We start from the raw sequence: 16291 nt of genomic DNA on the forward strand, positions 1-16291 counted from the left end.
CTACAACCTAAATCTCCTGAATCCCAGCCCTTAGCAGGGAATATATTCACACCAAGAAGCAAGCCTATTAACCATGACAGAGTAGACTGGGTGGGAAGATGATTGGATCACCAGGATGGGGAGATGAAGAGAACACCCCATGGCAGAGTTAATATTATTATCATCCATATTTCATAGGTGAAGAGAGTGAGGCTGAGAGAGGTTAAATAAATGACCCAGGGTCATACAGTTAGGAAGTATCTTAATCAGAATTTGAACCCTGGCCTCTCTAGCTCCAAAAAGCCATGCTACATGAGGATTGGCTGAAGGAACTAAGGATATTCAGACTGGGGAAGAGAAGATTTAAGGGGGAAAGGAAGGTTATTTTCAAGGATTTAAAAGGGAGGGCACAGAACTAAGAGCTCTAGGAGGAAGTGGCAGAAAGACAGATTTTAGCTGATTGGAAAGGAAAGTACAATGAGAGCATTTCAAGAGCTAAACGGACAAAAATGTCCTTGTCCTTTGACCCTGAGATCCCACTGGTAGATCTATATCCCAAAGAAATAAAGGGCAGAGGGATCTTCCATGCACCACAACATTCCTAGTAACCCTTTTTGTGGTAGCGAAGAACTGGAAACAAAAAAGATATCCATCAATTACGAAATGGTCGAACAAACCGAGGGATAGGAATGGAAGGGGGTTTTACTACACTGTAAGAAATGATGAATGTGAAGGATTGAGAGAAGCCTGGAAGAGTGAAATAAATAGAACCAGAAAAACAACATAGACAATGACTTCAGCAATGGAGTCACTGAAAGAAAAAAGTCATCCACAGCCTGAAATTGAATGAAAGTTGGTTCTAAAGAGGAAGTGAGAAAACACATCTCTCCCTTCTCTGAAAAGGTGAAGGACTATGGGTGGGGAACCTTGCATATCCTGCATATACAGACTCTATTAATGTATGGGTTAGTTTTTCTGAACTACTTCTCTGGCTCTGGCTCTCTCTCTGTCTCTGTCTTTGCTCTCTTTCTCTCTGTCATAGCTGTCCCAGGGCAGAACCTCCCCACATCCACACCAGGGTGCTCATGAAGGGCCTTTAACCTCACCCTCCCCTGATGTGCCTTAGCGCTCAAACACATGGATGCTGGTGTGGGCATTCAAGGTCTTCATCTGGTGAGTCAGGCAGGGTCCTACTGTGTTTCTTGGATCTTTTTATGACAAGCAGGAGCAAGGTGAATGAGAGTAAGATACAGTCTTTGTCCCTGTTTCATGAAGCCACAGAATTGCCCCTTTTGGGAGGTGTTATTTATATACCTCTTTCTTCTCAGGGGTTTCAATGCCCACTGTTGAGACCTCCTCCTCTGGTCAGTCACACACTGACCTCAAAGGAAAGGGAAAGAAAATGAGCAGCTAGAGTCTGAGCAAATATCCTTCAGGGTGCTTCTGAGTCACCTGAGAAGTCACTGAGGGATTTTGAGAGTGTGTGCTTGCATGTCTATATGGAATTTGTGCATATGTGTTCACATATGTTTTGTGCACAGGCATGTCTCTACACTTTAAGGTGTTTGACATACATTATTTTATTTTATCCTTACAATAACCCTGTGAAGTAGGTGCTATTTTTATCATCCCCATTTTCTAGATGAGAAAATTGTGACTCAGATAGGTGGTGATTTGTCCAGGGTAAGGAAGTACCTTAAGGAGACTTTGGAACCAGGCCTCCCTGCCTCCAGGTCCACACTCTAGCCATTCTGCCATGCTCATATACTGACTTAGGAGAGGACCCCAGGTGGGACCCTTAACCCTAACTTAGGCTTCTGCTTTCTTCACCTCTAAAATGGGGATAATACTTAAGTCTAGAGCTGTTATGTATTTTGTATCTGTGTTGCCTGAGCACACCTCTACTGGGTTTGTGTGACATGGGAGTATTCTGTGTTCTATGTGAGTCTGTCTCTTGTGGAACTGTGCATATGCATTTTATGTGCTTTTGCTTGTGCTGGAAGGGTCTGCATTGTATGGCTGTGCTGTGTTAAATGTGTGTGCTTGTGTATCAAGTGTGTGTGTGGGTGTGTATTGTGACTCTGCATCTTTGTTGTGTGTACTTATGTGTTGTGTCTATGTGTGCTGAATGTGTGTGTGTGTGGTTGGGCTCTGTTCTGGGTCTCTACCCCTCAGGGATACAATTAAAGCCTTGCTCTCAGGGGAAGCCTGCAGTGTGGTACCCAAACATCCCCTGTCACCCAGCGTCAGCTACCAATGGAAATTACCCAGGAGCTAATGAGACAACAGTCGCTACTGCCTAATACGCTCCTGTTTCTGCAGAACCTGTTATTAAGCACAGAGGGCACTAGGAGGGATCGATTTAGGACGCAGGACGCAGGACGCAGGGCCAGGGGCTCGCTCCGTCTGGCTGGCTCGTCTCGCCCCCGTTCTAGCTCTAACTCAACCTGTCTGGGTCTTCCTCTCACACTCCTTCAGCCTGCCCCACCTCCTCCCCCCGGGGCAGCCCAGGATCCAGCGGGTGAGCTGGGGGGTGTCCCCATTGTACGCGCGAGTGCGCCGGCTTTCTGCTCTTCTCTCCAGCTGGGACTGCGGAACCGTCCGCAGCTCGCTCGAGATCGCCTTTGGGAGCAGAGCCGAGCGGAGCAAAGCCGAGTCGCATCTGCAAGCAGCGAGGAGAATCTGCCAGGCTCAGGGGAACGCCCGGCTGACAAGGGCCAGGGTCTGCGCTCGTAGCAGCTCGCTTTCCAGGTAGGGACTTGGGGGTGCAGATTGGATTGGACCTGGGATCTCCCTCTTTTCCTGGTCCCCGGACTGCCTTCTCAACAAGGCTTGTTTCCCTTGGTGGTGGCTGGCTCCAGGCCACCTAGGCTAGAGGAAGGAGGACAGCCTATGACTCTTAAGCCAGAGGAGAAAAAAGCTTTGGGGCAGGCTGCTGGGCTGCTTGGGAGCTTGTTTGGAGCACAGTTAAGGCCAGAGGATGAGGGAGCCAGGGCAAAGGATGAAGGATGCAGGGCACAGGATCTGGGTTAGACTGGGCAGTCAAGGAGAGCAGGCTGGCTCTTGGTCCCCCATAAGGATGTGATCTGGGTTTGGGGGTTCAGGACTGGATCTGCAGGGGTCTGCTTTCAAGTTGGTCACAGAGGGACAAGGGCTCTCTGGGGTCAAGGTCTTGGGTGGCACTCAGAGGATGGTTCCAGCTCTCTGACCAGAGGTGGGGGTATCTATAATAGGGCCAGGCTAGGCTAGATGGGGTTGGGATGAGGCAGAAAAGGGGTAATGGAAGGAAGAGGCTGATGGATCAATCAATCTGCCTCCTTGGTGGTAGAGGTTGGGAAGGGTGCAGAAGGATAGGGCAGAAGCTGGGCCCAGGAATTTGGAGGTCAATGGCCTGCCACCTCCTCTCTCACCTCCCCCATCAAGACCCTCCAGTCCTATTCTTGGAGGCCCTTGTGGGATCCTGGAAGGGGAGGGGGGAAATGTCTGGAGAGTTTGGGGGGAGGAAGGAGGAGAGAGGAATGAGGTGGGAAGAAGGGAAAGATCAAGAAAGGGATTTTAGCATTGTAGTCATTGGCCTTCCAAGTCATTTTGATCGTAAGATCAATTTTTGATGACTGCTCTCACCTCACCTAAGAAGAGAGGGAAGATTTTGGCAAGAACTGACCAGGGCAAAGGTCAGATGGCTGCTTATATGCGTATGTGAACGTGTCTATTTGTGTCTATGTTTGTGAGTCTGAATATTTGTGTATTTGTAAAGCTGTGTCTACCTGAGTGCCCGAGTCTCTGAAAGCATTTGAATCTGTGAATATGTCTATTCGTGTTTATATGTGTATCACACACGTTATCTATGTGTCATACACATGTACCTGTGTGTATTTATGTATGTTGCTGTATGTATATCCACGAGTGTATAGGTGAAAGTATAGGTATATGTACCATCTGGCCTATACTCGCTTATAGATATCCCCATCTGTGGACAGAGAGATGGGAGCCGCCCTTTGAATAATGCCCAAGACCTTGACCCCACAGAGCCCTTGTCCCTCTGTGACCAATCTGACAGCATATCAGATAGGAGAAACCCCTACAACGACGAGTATGTATATTGTCCCTGTGTATATATGCCTGTATGTATGAGCTATGTTCGTAAGTGTGTATCTTTTTATCAGTGTGTAAGTCAGTGTGAGATTGTGTTTGTGTCTCTATATGTGTTGTGTGTTTGTGTGTGTTTGTGTGCGTGCATGTACACACCCAATCAAACCAAAACAGCACCAGGAGGCAGTGCGCTTTGCAGACAGATGGAAAAATGCCCATCTCAATGAAGCTGAGAAAGGCATCTAGCCTTTCTTTCTTTAAGCAAAAAGTAAGAAGGAATTGCACCACACACACCCTTACTAGCCTCTTTCCCTCCCCTTCCACTGAGGACCCTGGAAGGATTTCCAGGCTTCACATGGTTAAAGCCAAAGCTATTGGCTCCCCTAGACTCACGCTGTGCCAGGCAAAGAGGGCACTGGGCCCAATTACTCTCCCTTTGCCCGCCTCACACTTGCTTAAGCTAAAAATAAAAATTTCAGCCAGGCCTAAAAGGGCAGACATACTTACCCCCTCCTCTTTACATCTGAGCCAGGATTATCTCAGGTCCTGGAGATAGTAAAACCAAATTGCCTTACAGCCCCCCAAATCCGTGGTCATACTGTCTTCTAGGTACTCTCTGTATGCCAATCTCCCATCAACCCTATCATACTCCCCTCTCAACCCTGCTCAACCTGCAAAGTCCCAAAACCTTGTCTTCCAAATTTTCTCTCCTCCTCGAAACCCTGATACTATGTTTCCTAATGGCTGTTCCCTTTTCTCTCAAAAATCCTAGCATTCTTCCCCCAAAACCCTATCTTTGAACATCTTTGTTCCTTGGTCCCCAATCCCAACCCTTTGCCTCTAACACTTGGCCTTCTTCCTTCCTCTCACATCCCAGGCCCCTCAAAATTTTGCCCCACCTCAATTCTGTTTGTCATATTTGTCCTAATATCCTGCCTATTAAATGCTGCCTGTGATATCTGTCCCCTCAAATCCTAACATCCTGGCCCCCAACCTCACCTCTCAATATTCTGCCTGTTCTGCCTTCCTTCCTCCAAATCCTATCTTTATCTTCCATAAAACCTTGGCTGCAGAAGGCCTCTGGGGACCTGGAGTCCAGGGCAAGGTGAGAAGTCTTCAGGTCCCAGGACTCTGTTGCTATGTAGCGATTTGAGTCACTAGGGGTGGGGGCCAAGAGCTAGGCTCAGAGGGGGTAAAATAAATTCTCCCTAGGCCCCAGAGCCTGGGGGCTTTGGCCACAGATACTCCTCTCTCCCCTAGAAAAGATCCAAATTACCTCCACACCTTGCCGTTGGCTGAGGACCTTCTTTTGTTTCCATTCTCTGTACCGTTCCTTAATTCAGTAAATACTTCCTGGATACCAATTCTAGGCTAGTGCCCATGGTTTCCCTTACCCCCACCTACCTTTTGGTAGAGCATCCCAACAAACAGTTCTGCACCCAGGCTCTATACCCCAACAGTAAACCCCTGGCAAGCATGGTGTAGGAATAACTGGGGATTATGTATCAGGAGACTTAGGTTCTATCCCTGAATCGGCCATCAACTCAATATGTAGCTTTGAGCAAGCCCTTTCTGGCGCTCTGTGAAGGCATATCTAAGATAAAGCAGTTGGTCAAGAATTCAAGGGTTCTTAACCTTGTTAGTGTCATGGACCCCTTTGGGAGTTTGGTGAATGTGCTCAGGATGATTTTTTAATGCATAAAATAAAGTACAGGGCATCCCCAAGGCCTCAGTGCAGCAGTAAGCTTTAACAGTGTTAAGACTTTTGGAACACCTATCCATAGGATTACAAAGGAAACCAATTATGTTGAAATAAAGATGTGATTTTTTTTCCAATCCAAATTCCCAGAATCCCTGACATCAGTCTAAGGACCCCTATGTTAAGAACCTTCAATCTAGATAATCCTTAAATTCTCTTCTGGCTATAATAGTCATACTTTAAAAGTTTTATTACTCCCTCGCTTTCATATCTTACCTTAATTTTTGAATACCCCCCCCCCGAATCCTTTGTCACAAAGGATGAAAAGAGAGAGACAGAGACAGACAGACAGACACAGACAGAGAAACAGTTGAGCAAAACTAATTAATACAACGCATTAGTCAATCAGCAGGCATTATCTAAGGCCACTATGCTCCAGGTACCTGCATCTGACAGCATATTCAATGTTCCACCTTCATAGCGTCTCACCTCTTTGAATAAGGGAGGGAGGTACATTTTATCAAGTCTTCTTTGGGGCCAGCCAGCTCTAGTAACAGGCACAGCACCCACTTTTCTCTGGCCCTAGCCTTTCCTTGGGGGAGCATATTTCTTTAGCCAGACCAGACAGAGATGATGATAAGTACTCAATAATAATATTTCCCATTTCTATAGTATTTTAAGGTTGACAAGGCACTTTCCTCACATGAGTAAAGCCTCACTTTGGTGGGGGGAGGGGGTCCTGAATTTTTACTCTTCCATTATAGGTTCTAAGATTTAGGAAATCGTTTAAATATTGCAAGCTGTGGGATGCAAATATTTTTTTAAGGGAAATTGGTCCTAATAACAGGCATTTGAATAAAGCTGTAGTTCTAGAATAAGAGAATTCTACATCATGAATTCTAATCTTACTAACCTTGTGAGATGGATGGCAGAAGTAATAATAATAATATCATTATTATAATAGCTATCATTCATATAGCTCTTTGAGGTTTACAGAACACTTTACTTGATCCCCAGAACAACCCTGTTGTTGTTTTTCAGTTGTCTATTCAGTCACATTCAACTCTTCGTGACCCTATTTGGGGTTTTCTTGGCAAAGATACTGGAGTGGTTTGCCATTTCCCTCTCCAGCTCATTTTATAGATGAGGAAACTGAGGCCCACAGAGGGTTAAGTGACTTGCTCAGGGTCACACAGCTAGTAAATGTCTGAGGTCAGATTTTGAACTCAGTCTCTTAGACTTCAGGCCCAGAACTCTATCTACTGCGCCCCCTCGCTGCCCTGGGAGGTAGGTGCTGTTATTATCCCCGTTTTACAAATGAGGAAACTGAGTTAGAGGTTAAGTGACTTGCACATAGTCACATAGCTACAAAGGTCGAATTTGAACTCAGGTCTTCCTGACTCCAGGTCCAGCACTCTATCCACTGCACCACCTAGCTATCCAATTTTCATTTCCATTTTCCTATAAGATGGTACTGAAGCTCACTTGCCCACTCAAACCCAGGTCACCTGGCTCCCTGTCTGAGGCTCTCTGTCCTATAGCACCCTGCTTTTTAAATGTAAATAGCACCTGTAGATTTCAGGAAGGAAGGTTGGGGCATGGCAGCCTTTCCGCCTTCCTTCATTTGTAAGTTAATTAATTAATTAATTTTTTTAGGCTATTGGGGTTAAGTGACTTGCCCAGGGTCACACAGCTAGTAAGTGTCAAGTATTTGGTCCAAGGCTGGATTTGAACTCAGGTCCTCCTGATGTCAGGGTGGGTGCTCTATCCACCGTGCCACCTAGCAGCCCCACTTCCACGTTAATTTAGAAGGTTCCTATTCAGACCCTAGGAGGACCCCTAGACTCCTAGGGGGTCATTTCCAAACCAAGCCTGGAGATGGGGTGAGAGGTGGCATATCACTGATCTCTAGAAGCATCTATAACCTTTGTGACTGTGTCTAGCCAACTTGCTTAAAAGGCCCCAGCCTCTGAGTAGCCACATGTAACTTATTCCCTTCTCCCTTTCCCTGAAACAACCCCCAGTCCATTCCATTGATTTTCTTTCTTCCTCTAATATGAGCCATAAAACACAACGCTAACCCCAGCCTCACTCCTGACTTCTTATTCTCTATCCAGAACTGAGAATTGTAGAACTATAGACCCTAGAACATCAGAGCTAAAGGGCACTTTAGAATGTAAAATGTTTGGGTGGAAAGGGGCCTTAGACCATAGCAGATAAAACATCAGACCTTAAAGGGGCCTTAAGAACATAGAATACCAGGGGCAGCTAGGTGGTGCAGTGGATAGAGCACCGGCCCTGAAGTCAGGAGGACCTGAGTTCAAATCACAATTCTAGTCAAATCCACTCATTTTACAGAGAAGGAAACTGAGGTCCAGAGAGAGGAGGTGACATGCTTGGGATCACAAAGCAAATTTGTGGCAGAGCCAGGATTAGAACCCAGTTTTCCTGGTTATAAATTATATCTGCTAGCAGTTAGGTGGCACAATGGATAGAGCACAGGACTTGGAGTCTAGAAGGCCTGAGTTCAAATCCTTCCTTAGTAAGTATAAACTTGGGCAAGTCACTTAGCCACTGTCTACCTCAGTTTCCCCAACTGTAAAATGGAGATAATAATAGCACCTACCTCCTGAGATTGTTGTGAGAATCAAATGAGATATCTGTAAAGCACTCTGCAAATCCTAAAGCATTATACAAATGCGATTGCTACAAGTCGCCTGCCTTCCTGCCAATGATCCTATGTCCATCCCAGCCCAGGTACAGAGCCTGTTCCCTTCTCCCCACTCTTTCCAGAGTCCAGGAGCATGTGTCCCTTGTCTAGCCCTGATCCCCCTCTGAACCCTTCAACTCAGTCTTCCTTCACTGTTGGAACGTGACTCAGTCAGTGATTCAAATTGCAGTCAAATCAGTCCTGATTTACCAGATGTAGGTTTTGTGTGTGAAATCCTTCTGATTCAGCTCATGCAAAGTGACTAGCCCTCTGGCCTCGGGGGCACCAATGAAAGGTGGAGCACTAAAGGCCAACATTGACGGTGGACAGCTGGAATGAATGAGTAGACATTAATTCAGAGTGGAGGTAATGTCAAGATCATGACATGGCCACTTTTAATGAGCCAGGGGGCCAATGAGCTGGAGGAAAGGGAGGGGCAGGGGGGCACCATTGGCTCACAGGATTCTTTTTAGCTGGAAGGCACTTTAGGGAGAAGCAGCAGAGGGGTGGTTAAAGGAGTCTTGGATTTGGAATTTGGGAACCTTGATTCAAATCCTGGATCCGATACCTATTATCTCTTTGACTTTGGGTAAGTCACTTAATCTGCTTGGGCCTCCCCTTTCTCCTGTGGTAGCTCCTCTTTTGACTGTTGCCACTGCCACACTGAGGCCAGCTCTCATTCCAATTGCTCCCTACTTGGCCCAGGAACTCCTTATCCATCTGCCAAGGCCCATAATTGGCCATCCTGGGGCCAAATGGTTTCCTGGTGTTCATGGTTCCCTGGAGGTGCCATGTGGCTAGGCAGCTTTCCTTGGAGGGAGCCAAATTCAGACTTGTCCCTTGGGCTTCTCTTTGCCCAATTTCCCAGTTCTGGCTTTCCTTCTCTGCCTCTTTAAGCTTCCTTTCAAAGGCTGAGTTCAAAGGGATAATATCATGTCTGAATTTGAATCAATCAATCATCCCATAAGCAGTGTCCTCTCTTCCCATGACAAAGCAAACTCACATCTTGGAAAGGAGATATGATTGAGCCCTGGAACTTCTTTTGCCAGGGTCTGTGAGGACCCAGGACAGTGCCTGAGCACATATTAAAATGAGATTTAACCAAGATTACCTCGAAGGCTGTTCTGTTGTTGCTCAGTCATTTTCAGTTGTATCTAACTCTTTGTGATCCCCTTTGGAGTTTTCTTGGCAAAGATACTGGAATGGTTTGCCATTTCCTTCTCCAGCTCATTTTACAGATGAGGAAACTGAGGCAAACAGGGTGAAGTGACTTGCCCTGGGTCACACAGCCAGTAAGTGTCATATTTGACCTCAGAAAGAGGAATCTTCTTGACTCCAGGGTGCGCACTCTATCCACAGTGCCATGTAGCTGCCTCCGAAGGTCCTTCTAACAATGAATTACCTATCCCTACCACCTCATTTTAGACATAGGGAAATGACAAGCCCAAAGTCACTCGAGTGAGTAGTAAGTAGAAGAGTCGGGATTCACACTTGGGTCTTTCAGGTCCCCGGACTCCAGATCTAGCTGAAAGGTGTGGAATGATTAGGCCTGGCATGTCATGTTTTCCCCTTCTGGTCCCTTTCGCTTTTCACTAGAACCAGAGCAGACAGTAGAGAAAAATTCAAAATGGCCCCTTTTGTTTTGTTAAAACCTCTGGGAGAAGATTTAGTGCAAGATCACAGGAACACAGATTTAGAGCTAGAAGAGAACTTAAATGACATCTAGCCCCATGCTGTCATTTTAGAGATGAGAAAACTAAGGCTCAAGGAACTTAAGAGTGCCCGGCCCAGGGATGGACAGACAGTAAGAGGCGGGACTTAAACCCAGGGCCTCTGATTTCCAACCTACTGCTGTTACTGCAATTCTGTAGGCATTAAGAATTTAGATTTTCAGTGGATTTAAATTACTTAGGGTCAAAGACAAAAAAAAGAGAAGCTATTTAGAGCCTTCCTATATCCCATAACCCAGGGCAATGGGGGGAGGGCAGATCAGAGGTGTCTCTAGTAGTCCCATGATTGAGATGACCAGGGCCTGGGATCTCTTTGTTCCAGACAGAACTGGAACAGGGAGGAGAGTGCAGACTGGACTAGGAAGGAGAGGCGGCAGATTGAATGTGTGCTGCCCAGTCCATCTAGCTCCTGGTCAGGGGCTGAGGGGATATGGTGACCCTGCCCTCTGTGATGCTGAAGCTGGGCATAGGGGAGGTGTGGTGAGGAGAACAACGGCTCTCTTTCTGCCGCCTTGCCACATTTAGTCAAATTGTCAACAGGATGTTCAGCCCCTGGGCCAAATACTTTTGTAAAGTGGATTACACTATTCCTGCTGTACTCCCTAATCAAGATGGGATGAGATGGGACTTCCTTAGAATGGGACCTACTTGTATATTCTTTTATTGTGTGGTAGCAGGCTATGGACTCAGAGTCATGTGGGCATGGACCACACTGAGCCATCCATCATCTCCCTCACAGGCCACAATTACCCAATGTACATGTGAGTGGAGAGAGCTAGGTGGGGACTAAGGGTCAGGCGTTTACTATTTTACAAATGTGGAAACTGAGGCCCAGAGAGGGTAAGTGTGCAAGTTAACTGGTGTCAGTGGGGATCCCATAAGTTGGCTTCATGAGCCTAGACTCTGGGCAGAGAATCTTGAAGGATAATGTGGTTAGGCAACTGTCACTGATGGTCTTCTCAGATATAATTAATACTCTAACCTATTCTGCAGAGAATACATAGGTTCTCTATTGTAGAATCAAAGAATGTCAGTGCTGGAAGGAAACTTGGGGATTATCCCATTTTACATAGGGGAAACCAAGGGCAAGTGTGAGATTTCTTCCAGTCCTGGGAAATCCCATGTTTATGTGGCGGTGGAGTTCAGATCCCTTGGCTTGTTTGGGGAATTGAGACTGCAAACCTTCTCCCCTCTTCCTATCTAAGATCCTTGCTGCCCTGGCAACTCTCAAATTTGTTAATCAAATGCTCCTGCCCTTCTCTGGTTTCAGCACAACAGCAGAAGGCAAAGAGGAGTACTTTCAAAGCCTCTCACCAAAAGGCCTATTTGTCTCATCCAAGGAGTTCTAGAATACCCGTCAGGTTCTAGAGGTCTTTTGGGGGAGGGGAAGAGGATGTTCTAGATAGCGCTTCTTAAAACTGTGGGTCATGACTCCAGAAAGATTTAGCAACAGTAAAAGGTTTCTGAACGTGTAATGACCAAAAATTAATTAAAAATCAAATGTGTAAAGAATCTGGGGTGTTTCTGGCAGTGCTTGTGTGTTGATTGCACAACTTCATTGTAGCCTTGGTTCTGAACACAAAGCATGTGCACTTTGCACTGCACATGCCTTCAGGCCACACAATGCCAATGAATACTGCTAAAATTTGAGTAGAAAAAGTTTAAGAAGCTCTGTTCTAGAATGCTGAAGTCCTGGTTTGGGCAGGGATGGGCTCTAGAATCCTGAGAACCTGTCCAACGTAGGGGAGGAGGAGAGGACTGTTCAATAAACCTGAGATCATTTTACCAAGTTTCTTATCCCCAAAAGGACTCTGCCCCATTCTAGACTTTCAGTCCCACTATTGGCAAAGTTCCTTCCTATGTCTAACCTTAGTCCTTTCGGCTGTAATCTACTTTCTGTTGTAGTCTACTCAATCCATTAATCAACAGATCTTTATTGAACATATGTAAAATCAATCAATCAACAAACATTCTTTAAGGACCTACTATGTACCAAGTACTGTGCTAGGCACTGGGTATATAAATATAATATACAGGTCAATCCCTACACCCAAAGAGCTTACATACCTGTGCTAGATGTTTCAGAGAATGCAAAGATAGATCAGAAATAATTTCCACCCTCAAGGATCTTAAAATCTGCTTAGGGAGACAAAGCATGGTTAATATTTTTCTTATGTGTATAAATCAGTGAGATACAGACAGGAGAAAGATATGGCTGTGAGCTGATGGTCAGAAAACTTGACAGTAAAGATGATACCTGAGCTCAACTTGAAAGACAACAGGGAATCTGAAAGGTAGAGTTGGGGAAGAAGTGTATTCCAGGCATGGGGAACAGCACATACACACTTATGGAGGCAAGGCCAGGCAAGAGGCATTCATTAAGCATTTGTTATGTGCTAGGTACTGTTCTCAGCTCTAGGGATTTATGTAGAAGCAAAAAGAAAGACAGTTCCTGCCCTCAAGGCTTACAATCCAATGGGGAAAGATAATACACAAAAGGGAACTGGAAAGGGTTAAGGGAGTACCTTGTGCCGGGGTATTGGTGTTGAAGTTCAGAAAGTCAGAAGCATAGCAAAAGAGGAAAGATTAGTTGGCACAGGCCCCTCTACAAAATGGAAGCCCACCAAAATGGAACTCACCAATGGGAGAGGAGTATTGGCAAAGCAGTAAGATACTGCAGGGTGAGATGGCCTCACGGAAATAGAATGTCAAATTCAGAGACCTGTCAGTTGGCTAGTTTTTCTGCAATATCGCATAAGAATGGGAGCAGTGTGGGACAAAGGAAAAGATAAAGGAAGGAAAGCTTGGAATTAGACTGTGGATAGGCCTTAAATGCCAGGCTAATGAGTTGGTATTTTATAGGAGAGGTAAGAGGGAGCTACAGAAGGTTTCCAAGCAATGGAGTGAAATGGTACCTTGGGAAGATTATCTTGGCCTCTGTGTATAAGATGAATTGGAAGAAGGATAGACTGGAAGCAGGAAGCCTAGTTAAGAGGTATTACAGTGGTCCAGGCAAGAGGTGACAAAGTCTTGGCTTCTTGATTGACTAAAGTTAACTAGGGTGATGGCTATGTGAATTGATAAAAGAGGATAGATGCAAGATATTGTGGATGTAGAATTAATAAGACAAGCAATCAATTGAATATGGGTTAGGGAAGGAGAAGGGAGGTGTAAAAGAGTCTAAGCTGACTCCAGGTTATAAACCTGAGGGGAAAGGGGGTAGGAGGAAGGTGGTCAGAAGTTTAGATGAGAGGAAAAGAAGATGAGTTATTTTGGATGTGCTGAGTTTGATACATCAAAGGGATGTTTAAATGGTAATATCCGGCAGGCACTTGCTAGGTGTTGAAGTATAGAGTGCTGGGCCTGGAGTCAGGAAGATTCATCTTCCTGAGTTCCAATCTGGCCTCAGACACTAGCCATGTGACCCTGGCCAAGTCATTTAACCTTACTGGCCTCTGTTTCCTCATCTGTAAAACAAGCTGGAGAAGGAGATGGCAAGCCGAGGCAGTGTCTTTGCCAAGAAAACCCCAAATGGGGTTATGAAGAGTCAGATATGACTGAAACAACTGAACAATCCAGCAGGAAGCTGGCAATGCAGTACTTGAGCTCCAGAGAGACATTAGGGCTGTGTGTGTGGATTTGGAAGTTATCTGGGTAAAGATGATGATTGAACCCATAATGAGATCATCAAGGAAAGAAAGAGAAGAGAGGAAAGAGTCCAGGTCGAGAGGAGAAGACTTTTAGAAAGAGGATGAGAGAAAGCCCAGGATGGCAGCTGGATGCTTGTAGGGTGATTTGGTTAGTGGTGATGATGGTGAAATTGATGGGTTTTGTGTGTCTATGATTTCATCGATATAGGGAGTTCCCTGTGATGAACTTATCCTATCAGTGCTGAGCAGCATCTTATCTGCAATTTATGTGTTGTTAACATTTTCCCCTTTACTTTCTGAAGTCCAGAAATTGACAAAAAGATAAACTGAGGGGGCAGCTAGGTGGCCGCAGTGGATAGAGCACTGACTCTGGAGTCAGGAGCACCAGAGTTCAAATCTGGACTCAGACACATAAAAAAACTTACTAGCCGTGTGACTGTGGGCAGGTCACTTAACCCCAATTGCCTCATCACAAAAAAAAAAAAAAGATAACCTGAGGTGGCATTTGCCAAATGAGGTGTAAATGCTCATGCTGGGTTTAACAAGCAGCTCTCATGCCAATTTGAGCTGGCTCTGGCACCCTGCTGCTCCAGGCCTTCTTGACATTGAAGCCTAACACTCTCTCCACTATACTATTCTGCTGCTGCTGCTGCTGGTGGGATGTTAGTGATAGTTTTCATTGATGGTGATGATGGTAAAGATTTGAGGGCTCAGTGTTGGTTACTGAGCTCTGAGCCTCAGTTTCCTCATTTGTAAGATAAGGAGAATAATCTTGGTTCTGTTTGATTTAATAGAATATTGTGAGGATTCAATGCAATAATGGATGTTAAGGGGCTTTGAAAAGTGAAAAGGGATTATGATAAGGCATTACTAGCAGAGGCCCTGGGCCTCAGCTATACCCTGGGAGCTCTCAGCTGACAACTCATTCTCTCACCGTCTATCTGCATTCAGCAGGAGGAAAGGGAGGTTGGCCTCTCTCCCAGGAGAACACATTCACTGAGATTGATAGACTGATATATTCGTGACATTGGTCCATTAGCAGGCTAAGGATTGGGGTCCATGATGGTTTTGTTCCATTCTCAGTGGAGAAGTGTCTTTCCTAGGGGGCAGCTAGGTGGCACAGTGGATACAGCACCAGCCCTGAAGTTAGGAGGACCTGAGTTCAAATCCGGCCTCAGACAAACACTTGACACTTACCAGCTGTGTGACCCTGGGCAAGTCACTTACCCCCAATTGCCTTAAAAAAAAAAAGTGCCTTTCCTGGTTGCTGGCAAGGATGGTCCTCGTCCCTAATTCCTTTTTCTCTCCCTCCGCTGCCAGCCTGTTCCTGGATCTGCCAGCCCTTCAGGCGTCATGGAAGAGTGGGACGTACCTCAGATGAAAAAAGAAGTAGAGAGTCTGAAATACCAACTGGCTTTCAAGAGGGAGATGTCTTCCAAAACAATACCGGAGTGAGTCTTCGTTATACCTTACACGTGTCCTCCAATGCTCGTCCCTTCTTTTTGCACCCTCACTCCCTTGCAGGCCAGGGTTTGAGTCAAAAGTGGAGAAAGGGGCCATTGCTGGGAGAAGCAACCATATTTTGATGGTGTAAGCTTTGGCCCAAATATGCAAATCACATTCAAATTGTGTGCAAAGGAACTGTTCCAAACAGCTGCCTTTGGCTTGGCCCTTCAGGGTCCCTCGGGCTTATTTAATCTAAGAAAGAGCTCTGGGGATAAGGCAGGGTCTTTGAGTTGCCTGTGAAGCGGGGCGGGGCGAGGCTGGGAGCCAGAGTTCCTTTAGGGGAACACCCTCCCCCTCGGGTGCCTCCACGCCCCCACTCTCCTTTTTCTGACTCTTCAATTCAGTCCAAGGCCAAATGGTCTAGAAAATTCTTTTGGCAAGCATTTATTAAGCACCTACTAAGTGCCAGGCCTTGTGCCAAGCACTGAGGATACAAACATGAAGCATCCCCTGTCCTCAGGCAACTTGAGGTGGGGGGGGCAGCACTATAGAAAATGAAACACAAAATATGCACTGGGGGAGGCTAAGGGAGAATTTTGTTAGACCGGCTGCTATCCAAGCTGGAGAGAGCGGCAGAGACTGGAAATGCCTATGGGTCACTTGCCAGGGCTTCAGCTATCACCTTTATGCTGGTGACTCCCTGAGAGGCAGGGCGGGGGCACGGAAAGAATGCTGGATTTGGAACAGGAAGCCCAGGTAGTCGACCTTCAAAGAAAGCAGGGAAAGTGGACAGAGGAGACATTTGGCCTTTGTAAACCGAAGGTTTAACCTGGCGTCTAACTTCTTGATGTGGATATTTCCTGGGACCTGTACTTTGGGAAGGGTTCAAAGCAGTGGGGTTACTGATGGACAGAGATAGGAAGAGAAAGGCAGCGTGGCTGGGACAGACTTGGAAGAAGCCTGAGGAAGGGGCTGAGATATATGT

General features: G+C 46.1%; 1 protein-coding gene across 2 annotated transcripts in view; it reads left to right on the plus strand.

Moving 5' to 3' along the window:
* The window catches only part of GNG13 (G protein subunit gamma 13), a 29201-nt gene that overhangs the window by 10458 nt on the left and 2452 nt on the right, over positions 1–16291 (plus strand). The window contains exons 1-2 of one of the 2 annotated variants that reach the window (XM_027863253.1): positions 2337–2730; positions 15181–15311. In XM_027863253.1, the coding sequence (XP_027719054.1) occupies positions 15214–15311 (98 nt within the window). In that variant the 5' untranslated portion in view covers positions 2337–2730; positions 15181–15213. Of the gene's footprint in view, positions 1–2336; positions 2731–15180; positions 15312–16291 lie in introns of those variants that run through there. The other variant, XM_027863254.1, reaches the window with a different exon arrangement.

This window comes from Vombatus ursinus, unplaced genomic scaffold, assembly GCF_900497805.2.
Source record: "Vombatus ursinus unplaced genomic scaffold, bare-nosed wombat genome assembly UNPS02014770.1, whole genome shotgun sequence".
Lineage (NCBI taxonomy): Eukaryota > Metazoa > Chordata > Mammalia > Diprotodontia > Vombatidae > Vombatus > Vombatus ursinus.